The 23,932-nt window shown below is 37.1% G+C and overlaps 1 protein-coding gene across 1 annotated transcript in view; it reads left to right on the forward strand.

Annotated features, from left to right (window-relative positions):
- Positions 1–23,932, forward strand: part of LOC131976922 (F-actin-uncapping protein LRRC16A-like) — a 113,213-nt gene that overhangs the window by 57,132 nt on the left and 32,149 nt on the right. The window contains exons 10-20 of the mRNA XM_059340141.1: positions 3,022–3,110; positions 4,246–4,340; positions 5,639–5,725; positions 8,280–8,383; positions 11,171–11,248; positions 12,467–12,543; positions 14,804–14,908; positions 15,962–16,031; positions 19,246–19,327; positions 20,048–20,147; positions 20,565–20,619. Coding sequence (XP_059196124.1) covers positions 3,022–3,110; positions 4,246–4,340; positions 5,639–5,725; positions 8,280–8,383; positions 11,171–11,248; positions 12,467–12,543; positions 14,804–14,908; positions 15,962–16,031; positions 19,246–19,327; positions 20,048–20,147; positions 20,565–20,619 — 942 coding nt within the window. The remainder of the gene's footprint in view (positions 1–3,021; positions 3,111–4,245; positions 4,341–5,638; positions 5,726–8,279; positions 8,384–11,170; positions 11,249–12,466; positions 12,544–14,803; positions 14,909–15,961; positions 16,032–19,245; positions 19,328–20,047; positions 20,148–20,564; positions 20,620–23,932) is intronic.

Consider the following 23,932-nt stretch of genomic DNA (forward strand, 5'->3'; position numbering starts at 1 on the left):
CATTAATTTACTATAATACTATAATAATTTGGTATTGCCTCGGGGGCCAAATAAAATTACATTGCGGGCCAAATTTGGCCCGCGGGCCAGAGTTTGACACCCCTGATCTAAAAGAAATGTCTATGGATTAAAAATCAGAAAGAAAAAGAAAATGTGAGTGAGAGAAAGTTGGGAAACAATAAATGAACCAGCCTGAGGCTTAAATTACGGTCGAACCATCTCAATCCAACAGATAAGTAATCTCCTAGTGCAGTAGACAGGATAATATAACACACACATGTCCTCACAAACACCCTCATACACACACACACGTCCTCACAAACACCCTCACTCACACACACACACACACACAGCCGGCTCTCACAGCGAGGGATTATGCTGCTCATCCTCAGTTCAATCAGGCTGTTTGTCTTGCGCTTTAATCAAGATGCCGAGCCGAAAATGAGAAAGGAGGAGAAGAAGAGGAGAGGGCAGCGGAGATAAGAGGACTCTCCTCCTGATTACCTCATGATCGCACAGCGTGTGTGCATGTCCATGTGAACGTGTGTGTGATGTATTTCAGCAGGACGGAGGGTCAGGACAGCCCAGCGTGACAAGGCTCTTATTTAATGGTGGTAAATGGTGCAGTGCACCTGCTGACAGTGTCACTGTGCCGTCCCCAGCAGTTTTATTGTGAAAATACTGGCTCCTTTGTGTGCTCCCTCTCTCTGCTACTCCTCCACAGACTCCTCTCTCCCTTCTTTTTCTCCATTTCATCCTTCACTACCCTCATATCTGCTTTTTCCTGTATTATGTGTCATCCCTCGCTGCCCTCTATCACTCTTATTCCTCTTCACAGTTACACAGAGTAAACATGTGAACAACAGTCTCTTTCTTCTCTCGCTGTCTCACCCCTCTCTCTTTTTCTCCCCTCTTTCTCTCCCCCTCACTGTAGATAACAGTGTGGGACAATGTCGCCAGTGTTTTTGGCCAAACTAAGGCTGCTGGTTGTGAGAAACAGGCCCTTATAGCATGAATGTCAATTACCAAGAATAACAACCAGACAATGGTTCAGTAAAGTTCTGTTTTTTTATGATGGAAAATGTTTGTGTTATGAATCAGTGCAGATGATTAACCCATAAGAACCCATGGTGATACCCGTGTAACAAACACTGTAAATCTTCTAGAATCTCCCATATTCAGCTTTATGCTTCACCTTAACTCATTAAATTCCTAAACGACGTATACTCAACACCCTGGTGTGGTGGTCATGTGACTTTGTCAGGAAGTGACTTCTCCAAAATGTGGCTGTGACTGGAAACACAAATGTGGAAAAAGTAGCTAATTTCAAAAAGCTTATTTTTTGTTACTAGGCTAAATTCAAACCCATTTAATGATTCTAATCTGTTAATAGGGTGTCCTTTATTGCATTTAAACCTTTTAGGGTTTGTTATTTGCTTTTACTTATTATTGATTTATTATTATTTTGTTACGTAAAAACAAATCTGAAACTTAATTTGTTGTTAAACAGCACTATTAATGTCACATTTTTTTAATATATGTTGTGGAGATGCAGAGAAAAAGACAAATTTGTGTTTCTGTAAGCAGAAAAGGTGTCAATTTATTTATATTCAAATAAAAACTATCATAAAAATAATCATCATCACAGATCTTTGACATAATAAATGTGTTCTATGTGGTCCACTTGGTCTGTGGTATATCCCCAATAATTTTCTTTTAAGGATAAATGGGTCTGGGTTCTTATGGGTTAATGTAGAAAAAGGATGTGTGTTTGTCTACATGTGTACTTGTCTACAGTATGACGCAGCACACAGTGAACTGGGTCAGTGAACATCTAGGTAGGGCACCAACGTCCAACTGTTGAATTTTTAATTTGGTCTAAATATGAGTTCCTCTGCTCCCCCGACACTGTCTCCTGTGGTGTCGAGACCACAGAAGCGAGACAAGTTTTCTCCGTCTTAAGTGTCTAAAGTCTGCTGTCCCCAGTCTCTCCTTGTCACGCTTTAATGGTCTTTAAGCAAAAGAGACAGAATTCACTTCTGTGTTGTTGTTTTTTACGTCCTGCAGTGCAGCTTTTATTGGCATGAATGAAAAACTTTCCAGAGTAGTTAAACAGCATTTTGCACAAGAACACTTGTGGGAATCATGTGTACCAAAAGTGAATTTATGTGTTTATTCCTACAGTGTGACCTTGAATGCTTCAATCCAAGCTTTCCTGTTCTCCATAAAAATTAATTTGAACCCCTGGAGCTGGTTCAGTTAATTAGAATATTTTTTAATGCTTTTAATGATTAACAGATCAGTTAGCTGAGATCTAATGTGCAGCTGTGAGTGTGAGACTCATAATATGTAAGATATCTTTTTTCACCTTTCATGTCATCCCTACTATCCACCGTTTTATTATTTATTACTAAAGAACACTTTAAAGCAGGGGTCTCAAACTCAAATTACCTGGGGGCCGCTGGAGGCAGTATCAAAATGACCAAAAAAAGACACAACATTACTAAAGAATTACACAAAATGACAGAAATAAAAACTAAATTACTTTAAAAAGACACAAAATCACAAAAAGACAAAGTGAGAAAAAAAGGACACAAAATGATTAAGACACAAAATGACAAAAAAATACACAGAATTACCAAAACAGACACAAAATTCTTAAAAAAAAAAAAAAAAAAAAGACTCAAAATGACCAAAAAAACAAACCTACTAAAAAAAAAAGACACAAAATTATTTTAAAAAGACACATTACCAAAAAACTTAATTAAAGGGACCTTCCACACACAACACGGTAAAGTGCCATTCATATAAAACTCACATTAAACTTTCATATCAAGGTGGGGGCCACAAAATATCATCACGAGGGCCACAATTGGCCCGCGGGCCGCAAGTTTGAGACCCCTGCTTTAAAGAGTTATTATCCTGTCCTGTTTAAATAATACTACCTGCAAAATAACTATGTCTAACAAAAGTTTTTACTGCTGTGTGTGTGTGTGTGTGTGTGTGTGTGTGTGTCTTCAGTCTGCAGATGTGTGTGAGCAGATCCTTCGGGTCGTGTCTCGCTCCAGTCGACTGGAAGAGCTGGTTCTGGATAATGCAGGACTCAAAACGTGAGCTTGTTCAGACTTTAAAGGGGCATCCCAACAGTTTTACATGTTACTTGTAAAGGTCAATTAACTCACACTTAAAGGAATACTTGCAGAGCTTTGTCAAGTGTGAAAGTTACTCAAGTGTAATCATTTGAACTGTGTGTTACAACCCCCTGGTGTGGAGAAATGTTGCATTTTTCAAACAGGAAGGGTTGCATTGTGGGAAGTGTAGGATCTGAGCTTTTCAGTCAGGACTTCCCACCTCAATTTAAGCCCTTTTTCACAAAAAATATTTCACAATTCCCCTAGCTTTATGAATATACATAACTAAATCACAAGATTTTACAACAAAACGTCAAATTTTACTTGTGCCAAATGTTTGATTTAGTGTAATTCAATTTGATAATGCTGAACATATTTTAATAAAACTATTAATTAACCCTTTATCAGGCAAAGAACTATATTTGGTAACTTCCAGTTATATTTCGAGAAAAAAGTTGCAAATTTACTAGGTTAAAGTGGCAAATCTACAAGAAAAAAAGTTGCAGATTTAAGAGATTTAAAGTGGCAAATCTGTGCGAAATAAATTGCAGATTTACGAGAAAAAAAGTGGGAAAAAAAGAAACTTTTTTCTCCCAGATTCACCACTTTAACCCTTAATAGGGCACTCATTGAAATACTTGCAAATTCCAAATTTCAACCCTAGAGAATATTGGAGGATATTACATACTGCCAGAATGTGTAAAAAAAACATAATAAAAAAATATATAAGAATATATAAGAAATATAAGAAAATAATATTTTGAGATTAAAGTTTACGAGATTAAAGTGGCAAATCTACGAGAAAAAAATGCGTAGATTTATGAGATTTAAAGTGGTGAATCTGGGAGAAAAAAGTTGCTTTTTTCCCACTTTTTCCTCTCGTAAATCTGCGACTTTTTTTGCACAGATTTGCCACTTTAAATCTCTTAAATCTGCGACTTTTTTTCTTGTAGATTTGCCACTTTAATCTAGTAAATTTGCAACTTTTTTCTTGAAATATTACCTGAAGTTACCAAATATAGTTCTTTGCCTGATAAAGGGTTAATAAATGTCAAAGCAAAATACAACATATTACTGTTAATCTGTTAAACTGTTACTCTTTCACACTCTACAGTGATTTTGCCCAGAAGCTAGCTGCTGCCCTGGCCCACAACCCCAGCTCAGGACTCACAACCATTAATCTTGCCAACAACCCACTGGAGGACAGAGGTACGATATCTGCTCTAATGTAGTCTAATGTATTCATCTCTGCTCTATTATACTGTACACTTCTGTTCTTAACACCTCTGTTCTACATCAGAAATGAAAGGTAACTCTCCTACCAAAGTCAAATATTAAAGACATTAAACATTCAGATTAAAAATGCATGCATTGTATACTATAAATACCACATAGTATAGTGTAAAGACAGTTTAGGTTCACTTGTTACAGTGCAGTGAGTTCAACAAGTTTAATATTTCATCACCTCTGTCCTTGGGCCTCTCAGTCTCTCCAGGACGCATGAATTAAAGATACATTCCACCAAATATTCAGGCAATTGCATGTAAACACACGACAGATTTTAAGGAGTTTGTCGATCATTGGCTTCTTTGTTCTGATGTAAAAATTTACCAAAAGGACAAATCCATACAATTTTTGACATTTTGTCTCTATGTTGTTTATTGTTTATTGAATGGATCCCCATTAGCTGACGCCTTGGCGACTGCTAGTCTTCCTGGGGTCCCTAAAAGACATAGAACATAACATACAAACAACATAAACAAAAACAGTGCATACAAGAAAAACAATAACAAACTCAATTAATACATACATGCAATACTGTAAAAAATTCAGAATACATTCATATTTACCCGACAAAAAATTCTACATTCATATTTACCCGACAAATGTTATACTGTAAAATTCAGATGTCTATAGTGTCAATATCAGCTGTATACACTTATAATTTATCATTTCATTAAAGAATATTTAAAAGGAAGAATCATCCGGCTACAGATGTAGCAGCGAAAAAGAAATAAAATAAGAAAACAAAATAAATCGCAACATATTAGTAATCATTCATTTGGTGGGCGGCATCAAGTGCGTCTTAAGTAATTTGTTTGGCGTGCTAGAGATGTGAGGAGGCAAAGAGTTCCATGACTTTATTGAACAATAGATAACTGTGCGTTTGAATATGTTTGTTCTTGGTGTTGGAGGTATTAAATGACCTGAGCTGCCACTCCTGGTGGAATGGTTGTGTCTGTTTCTTGTGCTTTGCAATTGGTTGAAGAAGTATTCAGGTGTCTGATTAAATAGTATATTTCTGAAAAATGTGAGAAGACTATAATGGAGTTTAACTTCAACTGAGAACCAGGACAGACGAGTGTGTATATTGGCAATATTAGTGCGTCTTGAGCAATGAAGGGCCAATCTGCCAGCACGATTTTGAGCTAACTGTAGTAACTATTTTGTCTGGTCAATATGAGGAGAATCAGTTGTCCTTGTCTGTCTCCTCTCCCTTCCTGCAGGTATCTCCTCCCTGGGTGCTCAGTTTGCGAAACTTCGTATGGGGCTCAAGCATTTAAACTTCTCCAAAACCTCACTATCACCCAAAGGTAGGTGCTGGCTTCACTTTTTTGTGTACAGTTACTCAAAACGATTTTTAAAAAATGGAGTTGGATGAAATGATTAAAAACTAAAATAATAGAAATATTGTTTTGTTATCAGCTGGCTTTCCTGTGAGATTTTCCATGTGCACTACTGGTCAAAAGTTTTAGAATACACCAACTTTTCCAGAATTTAATTGAAAATTATGCAGTTTAATGTCTCAGTGTACTCCGAAATTAATGCACATTTGCAACATTTAAAATTCTTTATTGAGCATGATAGTGTTTTGAAAGTTAAAAAAGACTCGAAATCACATTTTATGTTGAACTAAAGGACTATAAAAAGACACAAAATGACCAAAAAAAGACACAAAATGACAAAAAAAGACACCAAAAGACACAAAATGACTTACAAAGACATGAAAAGAATTCAAAAATGGAAAAAAGGCCTATTTGCATAATTCTGAAATGTACATTATCATTCAGTTTTGGTTAACCTTACCTTTTTTTATTTACCTCTGGCAGTTCACCACTTACCTTCGTACTCTTTCAAGCTGTTCATTTGACTTGAACTGCTTGAATTTCAATAAAAAATGGAAAAATTGGGGTGTTCTAAAACTTTTGACCGGTAGTGTACGTGCTCCCTTATGATCAAGTGCCATCTACATCTTCCACTAATCTGATCAAACCTACCACTGGGCTGCTAATGACACTTAATTATTGCACTATTAACTCTGTGAGTGAGTTGTGAGAATGTGTATTTGTAGTGTCTGAGTGTGCTGACACAATCTGTAAACAGATTCATTTGCATAATTGCTGCTTACTAGACCACTTTCCTTCAGTAAGTAAAGCCGTAACGATTTGGCATGATGGAAAAAATCCTTCTGCAGTAATGGCCTTTAATGAAATGCTATGAAGGGGCTGATTGCCTTTCTGCAAAACACGTCTGGGGATTTGTAGTCATTCTTATCATCATTTCTAGATTAAATGTAGCCGCTGTCAACAATCAGTCGCAGGTAAAATTTCTTCTTGGTTCTCACCCAAAGTAAATGCACCAGGCACCGTCTTTAGGGACCGTCTGTAAACATGCTCTGCTCTCAGGCAATCAATAAAGAGCGATCATATTTCACACTCTAGTTTAGCTTCTTAAACTGAGCCCTGCTCGTCTGGCTAAAGGCCTGATCCATAATCCTTACCCTGAAAGACCCCAACATTCAAAGGTAAAATAGATTCTTGAGTACATTTATTCTTTTTTAGCACTGATTTTGTTTGATGAAGCTGAATCCGATTTGTGATTTAGTCATTTAAACTTAATTCCAGTTGAATGTAACTTAACTCATAAGAACCAATGGTGACACCCATGTAACAAACACTTTAAATCTTAATAATAATAATAATAATAATCTCCCATATTCAGCTTTATGCTTCACATTAACTCATTAAATCCCTAAGTAACGTATACTCAACACCCTGGTGTGGTGGTCATGTGACTTTAACAGGAAGTGGCTTCTCCAAAATGTAGCTGTGACTGGGAATAGAAATGTGAAAAAAGTAGCTCATTTTAAAAAGCTTATTTTTTGTTACTTGGCTAAGTTTAAACCCATTTAACAATTCTAAACCGTTAATAGGGAACTGAACAAATTAAAGTCACAATTTTGATATATGTTATGGAAATGCAAAAGAAAAAGACACATTTTCTGCTTACAGAGACACCAATTTTTTTTTTTCTATTTTAAAATAAGAAATATCATAAACATAAATACCATAAACGGCCAATGTAACGTTCATATGTCACATCAAACATCTTGGCATTTAGGGGTAACATTTTTTTTTTTTTTTTAAAACATCAGAAATGTGTTTTATGTGGTCAACTAATAGAACACATCCTTTAAGGATAACTGGGTCTGGGTTCTTATGGGTTAAACATTTTGAAACGTTTGCATCCATTGCAGAAATCTTGAATATCAGAAATGTTGCCTCTCTTCATTATCTGTATTATTTCTGTGTTTCTCTCGTCTTTCATTTCTTCATTTCTTCATCACTCCTCCTTTTTCATCTCTTCTCAGCTGTCTAGCTCCCTGTCAAGTCAGTCACTTGACAGTCACGCCATGATTTACTGCTCGTTCAGAGTGTCAGCCGTGTGATAGACGTGACACGGGTCAGCGGTTGTGCTCACAGAAAGTCGATATCACGACACACTGTGCAACAGAAATCCATGCGTGCAAAGCAGGCATACGCAAACATTTTCTGCCTAGTGAAATGAACAGATAACATTTTTAATCAATTTCTCTTGATATATTTTCTTGTGGCATATAAAAAATAAAAGCCTACTCTTCATAACAAAGACGTAGCACGACCATGACAAGCCATTCTCTTCCCACTTTCCATTCATTCACTTTACATTCTGCTCCCGTTCCTTCCTGTCTTCACCCGCCACTCATTTCCTCTGCTATTTCCTTCAACGTGCTGTCAAAACATCAAATGGAGATTTCAGCATTGCGATAATGCTGACACTACTGTGTGTGTGTGTGTGTGTGTGTGTGTGTTTGTGTGTGTGTTTCAGGGGTGAACAGCCTTTGCCAGTCACTGAGTGCCAACCCGTCCATCCCCAGCAGCCTGGTCCATCTGGACCTCTCAGGGAACGTCCTCCGAGGAGACGACATGCAGGTACACACACACACACACACACACACACACACACACACACACACACACACACACAGAGTTCATTCATCTCAGAGCTAGGAGCAATAATATTTAATATATTAATTGTTTTTGAGATGTAAACATGTATGGGTTGTATGGGTTTTTGTTTGTTTTTTGTCTTGTTTGTTTTTGTTGTTTTAAGTGTTTTGTTATAATCAAAGTTTTGTTGGTGTAGGACAGTAGTTCTCAACCTTTTTGAGTCGCGACCCCAAATTTAACATGCATGTTGTCCGCGACCCCCGCTCACTGAACAGAATCTCACACACACAGTTCAGATCACCCAAAAGACACAAAATGACCAAAAAAAGACACAAATTGACCAAAAAAGACACAAAATGACCAAAAAAAGACACAAAATGACAAAAAAAAGATACAAATTGACCAAAAAAAGGAAACAAAATTACCAAAAAGAGACACAAAATTACCAAAAAAAAGACACAAAATTACCAAAAACGACATAAAATTACCAAAAAGACTAAAACACATGAACACTTTAACACAGTGGAGACAGAACTGACTTCCAAAATGATTTGGCGACCCCCAGATTTCATCTCGCGACCCCAACTGGGGTCCCGACCCCAAGGTTGAGAATAGCTGGTGTAGGCTACTGAAAATCCATTGTATGTGATGTCAGACCATCTTTTTTTTTTTTTATTGTTTAAGTAGGGGGCAGACAAATATAAGAAATGTTTTCTTCTTGCTGCTCCTTTCTCATCATGACGGTGTAGAGTGTGTCTCTGTACACATTTTGTTGTCCACTTTCATGAAATGAACAAAATAATAAATAAATAAATAAATAAATGAATAATAAAAAATTGATTGAAACAGATAAGTGCTGTAGTTGTGTGGAGGCCTTTATACAGCCAGACAGTTATAAATCAGTAAGCATGTCTCTCTGCAGGAGAGCATTGACTCTGCACTCTGTTCAGAGCACACATACCGTGATAAGAGAGAAACTCTCTACAAATCTATCTACAATCACACCCACTACAGTACTTTACAGCTGGTCACCAAATCCTGTTGTATACAGACACAGATGTTGGTATCAGTGTTGTTTGGTATGAAGGGACTAAATGATAGATAGTTTCAAAGGTTGGAAATTTTAGGAAATTTACATGAAAAAAAGTCAAATAATTTGTGTTTTTTTCATTCTTCACAAATGTATGACACTCGTGCAGGGCCCGTAGGAAATATTATATATATAGTGGGATGTCTGCAACTCCATAAAACACTTACTATTCATAAGCTACGCACAACATCCAGCACATACACATTGAACATTGTTACTCGCTGGAAACTATTCAAATATTATTGGAAAATCAAACCTTGAAGCGCACTTTAAAACTCAGAAAGATAGGTAGGCTAAATAGACTTCCAGATGAGAAGAGTCAGGCGTGGAAATCCAGAGTGAATTGTGTTACTGACCAGGTGTAGGCCTATCACACAATGGGGCGGAGCTCCCCTAAAAGGGGGCGGAGCTCCCCTAAAAGGCATCCGATTGGAAACAGTGCAATGCCGCAACACGTCCTACGTAAATAATTATGTTTTGAAAAATGAATTAAAAAATCTTCAAAATCGAGGATGCACACCTTCGTGCCATGCGCAAGCCACATACAAAATCTTAGGTCAGTCTGACTAACGGTCAAGAGATATGCCCTAGACACACACACACACACACACACACACACAGACACTTCTTGCTTTTATAGATATATTTAAATCACACATATGAGTAAAAAGATGGAAAAATTATGTTTTTCTTCTACCAAGGAACCACATCTGTTGGAGCCATATTGAAAACTTAGATATAATTTGAAAATAGGTAAACTTGTTTTAAGTTAATTATGTTATTTTCATTTGTAAAGAAATTTTTTCTGAGCTTTGGAATTTCTGAAGGAGCTTGGAGACACTTATTTTGTTTGTATTAGAATGGTGACGTCGTGGTGCACCTCCCACGGCCAGGTGTCTATTTAATGGCTAAAAGGACAAAGGATTAGCCATTTCAACATCACTATTTAGTGATTTTCTTTTTTCTTGTAAATGTGCCACTCTTGGAAATTTTGAGTTTATCCTCGAAATATTACCCCCTTCCCAGGCTTCATGAATCATATGTTTCTTTTAAATGTAATTGCCCTTATATGCCATCATATAATAGACACTCAACATTAGGAGAATAAAAGAAAAAATATGACGGAAAAGTCCTTACTGAAGTGGACACAAGCTAAATACAGTATACAGGAGTCAAAATCACACTGATATGGGAAACGCTTTATATTAAGGTCCTTGTAATAACCATTAATTGACAAGTAATAAGGCCCTTGTAAGTCCTTACAGGATGCTTATTAACATTATTGTGTGTTTATAAGCTTATATATGTGTTAATAATGGCATTACAAACACCCATGACCCAGCCATTATGTCTTTGCCATGCCTTTATTAATCTTATTTTGTTTGCTTATTGATATTAAAATATACTTTATTGCTCATCTATTATAAGTTAACTGTAAGTTAACTATGCTTTTTGCAACTACCGGATCTAAAGCGAGAACAATGCCTTATTATTTGTTAATTTATGGTTATTAAGGACCTGTGTTATTAAGTGTTACCCTAATATGTTCTAGAGAAAGATTAGAATATAATTATCACTTTGGTCACCACACATCACTCTGCTCACATATCCAGAGGAGTGGTCACAATGCTTCATCTTCTCTTTTGTAACAATGTGTGTTTGTTTTGTTTTACATTTAGCATTTCTACAACTTTCTGGGTCAACCCAACAGCCTGGCAACCCTCGACCTCTCCAACACTGACTGCTCATTGGACCAGGTGAGTCAGCAGGCACACTGATATCACATCCTGCCTCTGACAGGTCATAAGATGAAGATACAGTACTGTGTAAAAGTCTGAGGCATTTTGTTATAAGAAATACTGTATATCTACACTGCAAAAAAGCCAACTTGTGTTTTTTGGCCTAAAACAGTGATTTAAGTTGGTAAAACTTGGAAGTATAAATTATTGACATTTAGGGCAATAATGTAAGTTAGCACAACAAAGGAAGCCAGTTGTCTGCTCAAAAACAAGTTGGTGAGTTGTTGTTACTTATATCTTTAAGTTGGGGTTCACAACAAGGGACAATAGTTCTGATAACTCTTATTTCTTTGTTGTGAAATGCGGGAAAGTGGTGAAATTCAGTCATTAGCGAATGCTAGAGGCTAACTGATGCTAGCGACGCTGCTTGTTACAGCTACAAGAGTAGCCATTAGCATATCAATGCTAACTCAAAATTGTGGTCTCAACATTAGCTGACATTTCATAGAGGTGTTACAATCGTGCCAATTCAGCACATTGCAGAAGTTAGCAGAAGTAAGGATTAAAAGTTATTATAATTTACAGTTGAGTTGACAAAAATCTGAATTCAGAAACAACAAAACTTAATATATTTAGTTAAATTGTCCAACTTAAAATTTTATCGAAGTTTGTTGCCTTGAAATTTTGAGTGTAATGGTGTATAACCCTTTTTTTAAAACCTTCAGAATGAGAAGTTTTCTTTCTAAGTTGTTCTTATCATGCTGTATTGTAAGATGAAGTGCCAGACATTAATATCTGTGTTGCAGAGAATGTAATCCAGTTGTATACACCCACTCAATCAGTGTTGCTGTCCGCTGCTTGTGAAGTGATCTGAATACTGTATGTGATGTATTGATGTGGGTCTCAGAGCCAAATACAGCTTATTGATTAGTCTGAGATGTAGCCAGCTGTCAGCCTGTCACTAAACATATTGATTAACTCCTAAATCATATTCTGCCTCTCTTTCATACAGGCAGACTTAAATACATTCACACACTAAATACAATACACAACACAGAGGCAATACTTTCTTGTTCTGTCTTTGTGGCATGCAAAATGGCAGTAATAACAACATTCAAAACTCATTTATTGTTAACACACTTTTCCAAGAAAAGGAAGACAAATCATACAGTACTTGAGCCAGTTTAAAGAGCTCAGATGTTCTGGTCATATATTTTGTGGTGTTTTTTTTTTCAGGTTTGCTCTGCTCTGCTGCGAGGCTCGGCCCAACATCTCTCTGTTCTTAACGTGTCAAAGAGCGTCTTCCCTCACAGGTAAGAACTGGAGCCAGACAGATGTGGGACTCATATTTCAGAGGGGATAAATCTGTCAGGCTCTGGTAAAATCCCATCTGTGTTGTACTCACAACTTCCAGACAAAGGGTACATTTTCAAGATTTCCACAGTTGGGCATCTTTTTTTCACCACTCCGCAAAGAACCCAGAGAACCAGTGGCGGTTCTACACAGGGCTCTACAGGGGCCACTGCCCCTGTGAAGAAGCCCTTGGCCCCTGCTGTGGCCCCTGTGTCAAATTAATAATAAAATGATCAATTTATAACGATGAACGACGGAACAATTCTTACCTATTTTTTGTTGAAACAATATCTCATTGTACACTAAAGGAACCCAGAATGTGTACATTGTATAATAGTTTAATTGTGCAATAAAACTGTACTGCACTTTCAAAATTAAAAAATTAATAATTGTGCACAAAAATGAGAAATGTAATTGTTGTACAAAAATAACTGTTAATGTTGGTAAGTCTCATTGTTTCAATCAATGTAGTTCTTCCAAATATGAGACTTTTAGCTAAAATAAAGGTTTTGAATGCTTAAATATCATTTTTCACGATTTTTAATGTGCCCCTCTGATTAAACACTGGCTTCCTTGGCCCCCACAGTAAAATTGGTCTAGAACCGCCACTGCAGAGAACTACTTTCTCAAACATTAAACTTTATTAAATTATATTTAACATTGTTATACATGATACAAACATTGTGTTACATTGTCAGCCAATTCTATAAATGATAAATGATAACTAGGAAAATAAAGAATAAATAGGAATACAATAAATAGCTAAATAAACATCAGTATTTTTCAGTGTCGGCCAATTGCTGACTATTTAGAAAAAATAACATAATTTCTAAATCACACCAAGCAACATTTCTGCATTATATATTGTGTTAAAAAAGTTTTCATATTGGCTCATATGAGACAGAATACACACCGATTCTGAGGGGCCAATAACAGCCAATAATATCAGTCAGCCGATATATCTGTCAGGCTCTACAAACCTGTTTTAATATGAAAGAGGTATGGGATCTTTTGCATGTTATCATTCTTTATGTGCTCATTGGAAAATGAGCTACAGCGCATAAACCCACTGAGGCTTCTCTGTGATTCCCATCTTAATATAGTTCTGTCTATATCAAAGTGTCTTCTTCCCCTAAAAGGCAGATTTGACCTGAAATGACAGACTTGTTACAGTAGTTTTCTGTCTGTGTGTGAGTGTGTGTGACACCTGCTGGTGACAAAGTGCCATGACAGACAGTGTGACGGTGTGTTTGGTCGGGTTTGTAGAAGTGCACGGCTGGAGTGTGTTTAAATTTGAGCGCCTGTGTTTGTGTGTCTGTGTGTGTGTGTGTGAGCAGCTCTTGTGTGTAACAGATGGGTGGTGGGTGGAGTTTTCTTGCCGTTATTATCTCTCTTTCCAGTGTGCCTCTAGGGAGTTGAGGACTTCATCAAGGGGAGAGGGGAGCGGAGGACGGGAGGGGGGTTGGAGAGGGAAAATGAGCAGAGAAAAGGTGAGAGAGGAGGAGGAGGAGGAGGAGGAGGAGGAGGAGAGCAGGAGGAGAGGAGAGAATGTAGTGGAAGGAAAGAAAGAGAAGGAAGGTTATTAATATGTACATACACTATGTACGGGTTAAGGAATAATTGAGACTTGAGTCATTTTTCCTTGTAAAAATCCTCTTTGGTCTCTTTGAAAATTGGTCACAGACTTTCAGAACATGGTGAGAATACTGAAAGCTAAATGTCAGATGATATTTCATGATGATATATCAGATGCCTTTTCTGGTGTTGATTCATAAGACTTTTTGGTAACGCTTTATATTAAGGTCCTTGTAATAACCATTAATTAACAAGTAATAAGGCCCTTGTTGGTCCTTACAAGATGCTTATTAACATTATTGTGTGTTTATAAGCTTATATAAGTGTCAATAATGGCATTACAAACACCCATGACCCACCCATTATGTCTTTGCCATGCCTTTATTAATCTTATTTTGTTTGCTTATTGATATTAAAATATACTTTATTGCTCGTCTATTATAAGTTAACTATAAGTTAACTATGCTTTTTGCAACTACCGGTTCTAAAGCGAGAACAATGCCTTATTACTTGTTAATTAATGGTTATTAAGGACCTTATTATAAAGCGTTACCGACTTTTCAATAGTTTCTGACCTTTTGTATTTCAAGTCATTGGTATATCCTAATTATTTAATGTTTTACTGCTCTCTTTATGTTTCTGTAGGAAAGGCAAAGAGGTGCCTCCATCATTTAAGCACTTCTTCAGCAGCGCCATGTCTCTCAGCTTCATCAACGTGTCAGGAACCAAGCTGCCGCCAGAGGCCCTCAAGTGAGAGAACGATTCATTCACATTTAATGTGTCTGAGGAGCTTCTGCCCCACATTCTCTGAGACTGTACATTTTGTCCATCTTCTTTTATTACCTGTATCCCCATTTAAAGCTGTGCAGTTATAGACTTTTCTGGTAGATTAAGAAGAATAAGCTTGTCGTGTCAGCCTATATCACAGTAGGAGATAACAAGGAGCTGCATTTCTCTTTTGCTTTTTTTTTTCTAAAAGTTGTATTATTAATATTTGAGGTTTGGATATTGAAAGTGGCAAATGAAGAAAATGGAACATAATATTACCATCTTCAGAAACCTGGGTTGACAAACAATGGAAATTGTGTTATATTGACACAGTGATGAGTTTTAAAAAATAAAGAAAAAATACAACTTTTAATACATTTAAAATAATTTATTTAATATAATTATATATATAATTTTGGGTTCAGTATCTTGCTCAAGGATACTTCGACATGTAGGCTACATACATATATATATACATGTATGTGTATATATATGTGTATGTATATGTATATATATGTATGTATGTATATGTATATATATGTATGTATGTATATGTATATATATGTATGTATGTATATTTATGTATATATGTATGTATATATATGTATGTGTATGTATATATGTATATATGTACGTGTATATGTGTATGTATATATATATATTTACGTGTATATGTATATATGTATACAGGCCTACATGTCGAAGTATCCTTGAGCAAGATACTGAACCCCAAATTGCTCCCGATGCTGCGTTCATCGGTGTGAGAATGAATTCCCAATGGTGGCAGGTGGCACCGTTTAGGGTCTCCTCTGCCACCAGTATGAATGTGTGTGTGAAAGGGAGAATGAGTCAGTCTGTAGTGTAAAACTCTTTGAGTGGTCGCAAAGCGACTAGAAAATCGCTATATAAGTGCAGGTCCATTTACCATATATATGTGTATGTGTGTGTTTGTGTATATATTATATAATTATTATTCAACTTTCTTTTTTGTTGTTATTTTAAATTATTATTATTCTATTCTCTGCATTTCTTTAGAGCTCTCCTGCTCGGCCTTGCAAGTAACCTCAACCTGAAGGACGTGTCTCTAGACCTCAGCTGCTGTGAGGTATGTCTGCATTTGTACCTGGCTCATGATGGATCATTCCTTCGTGGCTGCACTGAAATTAAATCATAAAGGGATGGTTTGGATGCTTTGAAGTGGGGTTGTATGAGGTGGACTGCAGCAAAAAGTATTTTAGCAGCCTAAAAATCAATATCAGTTTTATGTTGCTGTATTTTGAAAATGTACTCAGATTTACCTTGCGCCAGACAGCCCTGTTTCAATTTAGGCAGGGGGAAATGAAGCTGTTATCTAGTTTCTGGTCGACCATTGCCTTGTTTATGTTATTGTGGACTTTTAAAGTGATATTTCAGATTCACCAAAGTCAAACAATAACACAACAAACTAAACAATGGTGGCAGCAGTAGACCAGCAACTCCACTGACAAAAACAGTTGTTTCACCTTGCAGAACGTGGGAGTACTTCAAAAAAATCCGTACTGTCCCTTTAATGCGGCAACTGTAGCGCTGAAGCCCCTAGCATTCATTAGAGATGAAATTGTTTTAAATTTTTCACCAAATGCAGTGACAACAGTGATTTTTCCAGAGCAGCTACAGCGGAGAGGAGCCCTAGATCCCACAGCTGTAGTTCAATTAAATGCTCAGCACAGAGATGCTGATGAAGACCTATCTCTTCCAACAATACATCGGTTAAGTCATGGTCACCTAACATATATATTTAAAAAAAAAAAAAAAAGCTCTTATTCTTTTCTCTTCTTTTCTTCTTTAACATATAGCACTCCTTTAGCGATGACAGTTAGCTCTTAAAGTTATGTACTTACTCGATTCCTATGGTCTATGTCTAGTACCATCAGGTTGAATGCACTTATTGTAAGTCGCTTTGGACAAAAGCGTCTGCTAAATGACATGTAATGTAATGTAATGTAATGATGACAAATCTGCAAAGTAAGTAGGTTATACAGTTAAAGCACAATGCTGCAAAATACAGTGAAATAATTTTCTGGGGGCATTCGTCTTTGTTTTTTTGATTGTCTTTTTTTCTGTCCATACTATTAGCAGCATTAGTGTAAGTGCCTTTATCAGCTGAAGTTTGGAGAGTGTGGTTTTTAATAGTTTGGAGACTCATTCAATGCAATCAGCTTTTTAGGATTCACTCCATTTGACAGGCCAGTGACACTGTTAAGAGGCTGTATAATGGAACACTTGGCAGACAACAGGCTTGGGTGGAGGGGAGAGATGAACAGAGGGGTTCAGGGTGGGAGGGGGCTCAGTTTCCGTCCCTAATTGTTTCATCACAACTCTAACCCACACACACACACACACACACACACACACACACAAACACACGTACAGGAGCTCCTCGCCTTCATCTCCTCCCCTGCTCGAACAGAAAACGACAGCCTGCTGCAGATTCTATGGGATTGCTAAAGATAACACATGAATACAAATTACACAGGAAATCCAATTCCATTCCCATAGAAATCTCCCCAAACTGGAGCTGCGGGGGAAATGATGCGTTCCATCCTTTTTCGAGATCTTAATGAACGGTTTTGGTGGCGGCAGCCCAGAACTGTGCTCTGAGTGGGCTGACGACATGCAAAATAAGGCCTCTGCAGTGTATATGACTCCTGTTGAGTGTGTTTGTGCACGTCTGTATGTGTCATTGGTGAGAATCATCATTAAGCATCTGTGTGTTTTGTTGCTGGTAATTGTTGGCGTGGCTCTGACATGCTGTTCTCTCCCCCTAATGCTTCTGTAAGCTTGGCCATTGTGTAAGTACCAATGTGCTCACTCTTAATAATTAACATCTCATTCCTCCACATTTTTATTTGCACGTCTGTTTTGGCAGATGCTTTATTTTCTGCTGATCCTATTCTTATCAGTAAGTTATGTGTCATATTCTATCAAAATGTAGGGCTGTTTTTTTTTTCTTTTCAATTACAATTTTGGCTTCCAAAGAGTATGAAAACAAAACAAAAAAAAATTTAATCATTATTGTGCCACATTCTGTTTCACAATGTTTATAGCACAAAATCTAGCACATAACTGACTGGAAAATTTTGAATATATTTTACCAAAATGTTGATTTATGTTTAGTTGTTTTCAGCAGTTGTGGCAGTGCGCTAAAACAAAATAAATTAAATTTATTGAATAAAATCTATTTATGTCTTCTTTTTAATTACAATTTTGGCTTCCAAAGAGTATGAAAACAAACAAAAAAAAAATTAAATCATTATTGTGCTACATTCTGTTTCACAATGTTTATAGCACAAAATCTAGCACATAACTGACTGGAAAATTTTGAATATATTTTACCAAAATGTTAATTTATGTTTAGTTGTTTTCAGCAGTTGTGGCATTGCGCTAAAACAAAATAAATTAAATTAATTTAATCAAATCTATTTATGTTTATTAGTTTCATATATTGAATATATGTTCATATAAAGATCAAATGAAGTTATTATTATTGTAGTTTTCTGTTGCAACCATTAGACTGTATAAATAAGTATGTATAATAATACAACATTAGTTGATCTTGTTTGTTTTTTGTCTAATTTATTATTTTTTTATTATGATTTAATTGTATATATTTAGATCGTACACAAATTTAATTTATTTATTTATATATTTTGTATTGTATTTTATTTGTTTTTCAGTTTAATTATATTTAAAGTTCAATACAATCCATTGATTAAAAAAAAAGTTAAGGTTTTAGCTTCAATAAATGCATAAATGTCCGTTAATCAAAATATCATAACTGACCAAAATAATCAATTATGTTTGTGCTTTTTGCCATAATCAAGCAGCCCTACATCTTATTTAACACCTCAGCTCCTCTTGGTAGCTCTATCCTGCATGTTTCCATTATTAGTTGTCTGCTAGAAACAAATGCATGTTTCACCTCATAATCATATGCAGATGCTTTTGGGTTGAACTTCTTGCTTAGTGGTTTTCACAGCTGCACACAGGTTTTATCTCCATATACAGTAACTGGATCACTATAAATCTATTATTGAATTTGTACAAATATTTGAACAGTGCGAACCTTTGTTGAAGCACTGTGACATTTTGCAGTCATGGTGCAGGATTTATTGCAAAAGCTGTCTTATACACGCAGCAAGAAATTAAAGAGTGATGTATTCAGAGTGTTACAAGCTCTTGTTACCTGTGCTGTTATTAGATGAACAAGCCATACTCTGCGTGTGTGTGTGTGTGTGTGTGTGTAGCATTGTTTAAATTTCACGCCCCTGCCTTCACAGTTGCGGTCAGGAGGTTCTCAGATCCTTGAAGGTTGTATTGCCGAGATCCCAAACATCTCCAGCCTCGACATCTCTGACAATGGTGAGACATATCTTATAACATACTGAACTTTTCAACACTAACCCCTCATGTTTAACCCATTTAAGCCGGGAAAGCATTACCGCATTTCTACCATTAAAACCGGGAGTGATGTTGCGTTATCCTACCATTAAGGCCGGGACAGCGGATACGTCGTTTTGTAGTATTTGTAGTTTTTTCCCACATATTTTCGGTCTCTTGGCCAATGAAATGCATCAGAATCATGATCAGATAAATTATATTATTATTATTTATTATTATGATTGTTATTATTTTATTTTTTATTACAGTAGGCTAATGAGAACAATGTCTATTTATTCCAATGGTTATATCATGTTTGCATCTTGCTAATGGGCATGTATTAGTATTATGCTTAGGATTTTTATTCAGTCAAATGTAACATTTGCTGAGTTTGTTGATTTTTTAAAAAACTTAATTGAAGGTTTGGACAAATAAATAATAAATAACTTCTCATGAAAGTTACGGGTATAAGCTCTCAAATACTTTTTGAATTTCATTTCTATCTGCTACAGAGGCTGAAAAATCTTCTGTTGAATTTCCAGAAAAACTTCAGGTTTTAGGGGGTTCTTTCAAAATTGCCCAGAGGTTTTCCAGGCATTTTTTCCAGGCGTTTTAGGTCTTAATGGGTTAATAAGTCATCAGCATGCAACTACTAAAAGACCAGTCAACCTTATCTTTTCCAACCTGTTTCTCCAACTCCAGGCCTGGACTCTGACCTGTCCACTCTGCTGGTGTGGTTGGCCAAGAACCGCTCCATCAGACACCTGTCTCTGGGCAAGAACTTCAACAACATAAAGTCAAAGTAAGAATTCAGAACAGGGCTTCTTCTGTACTGTGTACAGTTGACGTGTGCAGTACGGTGCTGTGAGAGAAACCTTAGTGGTAGGACAGGGTTGGGTTTTTGTGGCTTAGTGTGACTTAGCTTTGTTTGTGGATGACCAACGACTGTTCTATCAGCTGCCATTTACAAACCAACATCAAACAGACAGCAGGGTTTGATCTTACAAATGCCACATGGCAGTGAATGTCTCTTCTTCCCTGAGGACTGTTTTTGTCCACTATGTACTTCATTAAAGGGGATCAACAGTACAAACTATTGCATTCAAGATGTAGATTTTTCTATACTTCAGTATATGCAGCTTTAATGTGATTGTTCTCTCAGACTTATAAGATACACATGTCTTTTTTCCTCATTTTATTTTTCTTCTGCCTGACTTAGAAACCTTGCTCCAGTGTTGGACAGCCTGGTCCACATGATTCAGGAAGAGGAGTCGGTGAGTTTTAAATTTTATTCTCTGTCTGTCAGGCTTTTGTAAGGGGACCATAGATAAATGGTGACGACCTATAAACAGATGCCTGCGTTTCAAATCCCCTATCAGCCAGCATCAAGCTGAAGCAAATCACTGGATCTCCACCAGCTGCTCTACAGCTGACCTCTGACCTCTCCATTGGAGGGTTTTGTGAATATAATCGCTCTAAAATGATCAATAAAGCATCACATGAAACTGAGACCATGTGGTACTCAAATATTCATGCTATTTCACTCAAATAAAGGGTCAAATGGATACATTTGGAATACTGCAGCACTACAATGGGAAACACCAAATTACAGTAGATAATGGTAGCAGCTCATGGGGTTATGACCCAAGTATTTAAGCTTATGAATAGCATAACTTTTCATAATACACTGGGGTCTGCTGATGATCTATTCTAAAATGACCCAGAGATGATAGCTTAGCCTCTACACTCCCCCCATCCAGTGAATTTCCCTTCACTGTGTGGATCAATGCCTAAATATGTAATTATTCGACATAAAAAAAATGCCGGGTAAGCTATCATTTTCCTCCTTTGCTCAGGAAACCCTGCAGCGAAAAAAAGGGATTTTCTCCGGCGTCCGTTCTGTCCCTCAATCCATCTCGCTCCCTTTATCTCTCTTGCCATCGTGGGAGCTATAACAAATTTTGCCCCAGTGCCTGCCCTTTTTCCTCTCCCACAGCGGCTGATGTGCTAGATTGATGGTCCTATTGAGCTGCTTTGTGCTGGATTGGTGGCTCAGTGCTCTTGCTGTGCATGTGTGTGTGTAAAAGATTATGTGCATGAGAAGATAGCGTATGTGTAGACTATGAGCTGGTTATCTGGCTATGCAGGTGGGATACAAAGAGAGGAAGAAAGGAGGGAGAAACTTGATGGATTGGTACTGAAATAGTGATATGCAGAGGTTAAAGGTCGGGGGTCAGACTGTGTTCAGTATGGGTGGATAGTGAGGAATTAAAAGAATAGAGGTAGGAAGGCAAGGTGGCACAGCATATTGTTTTGTGGCATACACAGGACATCTGATCTCAGGAAAGGGCTTGAAGTGGCTAATCCTTTGTCCTTTTAGCCAAACAGGTTTGGCCGCAGAGGCGCCGACACACATCACAATAAGCACGCACGGAGACGCTTATCCAGCTCTGATATTTATTAAAACGGAACTCCGGTTGACTTTCCCCATCGTCAATACAAAATAAAACATCTTCACTTAATGCGATGGTTTCTAAATGTGTTTACAAATGTTTGAGTGCGGTCGAAAAACTATTCATACTCCGCCTCCTAACCATCCAAAAAACCCCATTCACAAAAATTAAATAGACACCTGGCTGTGGGAGGCGCACCACGATGTCACCATCCTAATACAAACAAAATAAGTGTCTCCAAGCTCCTACAGAAATTCCAAACCTCGAAATAATTTCTTTACAAATAAAAAATAAAATAATTAACTTAAAACAAGTTTACCTATTTTCAAATTTCAAGTTTTCAATATGGCTCCAACAGGGCTTGTTGATAGAAGGAGCTGTGATGGGATGTACTGTAAGTGTGTGTTGGAGAGAGACAAGTGTGTAACCGGTCTCTTGGGTACCAACCAGCGTTCAAACACAGATAAGTGAAGGCTTGTAGAGATAACGAATTTCACATTTCCCTTTCGCCTGCGTGCACCCAGGAAAAAAAAACAGCTGTACAGCTCCAGGCAGCAGACTCACCCTGCTGTGTTTCTGTGTGCTGGTCTGAGGCCAGACAGATAGAGAGAGGGGATACTTTATGGCTGCCAGAATATAAACAGATACACAAACTGTCTCTCCCCAGCTCCAGCCAGCAGATGGTTAGCTTAGCTTAGCATAATGACTGGAAACCAAAGGTAACAGCTAGCCTAGCTCTATCCAGTGGAACCTAAATCTGTCTACCAACACCTGGATTATTGCTCGGTCGGAGGCAGTAATTTACTGGAGTCTGAGCTGATTGCCTGGAAAAAGAAACCAGGAATTTCTCCCAGGTAAAAAAAAAAAATACTTTCCTGGAGAAAAACCAATGGAAATCTCCTATATTGCTTTTCCTGCTATGTGTAATATATCTGTGATAAACTATTATAGATATTCTATGCTATTTTAATCTGCAAATCTGCCATCATTTACCAGTAAATGTAATTCTTATATATTCTTATATATTATAGGCACATTACTTATACAAACTGCCGCACAACTGCCGTAAAACTACAGAACAAAGCTCTTTAATTAGGTCTTGCTTGTGAATATTATCGTCTGTTATGGCAATAAGAAATCAGAGACAACCTAAATTTCAGCATCACGGAAGCAATAAGTAAGAGCATATCCAATCTAGTGTGCTATTGTGGCTTGTAGTGGAGAGACAGGATGTTTTATTGCTGCACACACACTGCAGGGAAATGAGTTTCATCAGAATATTAAACACAGTTCATCATTTTATGGACATTCGTTAAACAGATTAATTTGTCTCTGGTATAAGGTCACTTTTATTTGCATGTCTTGGGTTGCAATTTCTCATTTTCTTGGTTTTATTGAACAAGATGTGTATGCACAGCCAGGGTAATGATTTCACAATTTTAGTGATTAATAATGGAGGATCCGAGCTGCTGAAAGAGATTTGCTTCAGCCTTTGCAAGGGTTAAATCTTGTAATTACTTTTGTCGGCGCAGCATACAGAAGTTTCCATTGTATAGGATTGGATGGTTTTGGTTCACTGGTCTTCTGTGCTGCAGAAGGACATTTTTAGTCTGGTTTTGTATTTGTATTCTCATTTAGCTGTTAGAAACCCAGTGATAGAGATGTTGTTTTCTGCTTTACATCACTGCAGTGAGAATTAGCTACCGCGGCTACTGGTCCATAAACTTGTACCTATTTAAATTTGCATGCTTAATGTCTGCTCAGTGCCCCACAGGAGCACATGCAGGCAGTAAATAATTCTCTCTACATCCTCAGACAAGTCATAAAAAAGTAATTTTCTGCCTTTATAACCATGTTGATGCTGCTCCTCCACATTTACATTGCTTCCCAAAATTATCTGCCTGTAAAATACCCTTCGCTTTATTACTCTCCTTCAAAGACAAAAGCTTCATTAAAGAGGAACTCAAACAACATTCAGACTGCACTCGCTGTGTTTCTTGCAGCTGCACATGCTTTTGCATCTGTGTATTCTGTCACAGCATGACATCCACAGTTTTAATCCATGTGGAGTTAAGGGATTTTACCATACAATGACAATAAAATGGTGCTATGTACTGTTGCATCAATAATAATA

The sequence above is a fragment of the Centropristis striata genome, chromosome 8 (genome assembly GCF_030273125.1).
Source record: "Centropristis striata isolate RG_2023a ecotype Rhode Island chromosome 8, C.striata_1.0, whole genome shotgun sequence".
Classification (NCBI taxonomy): Eukaryota; Metazoa; Chordata; class Actinopteri; order Perciformes; family Serranidae; genus Centropristis; species Centropristis striata.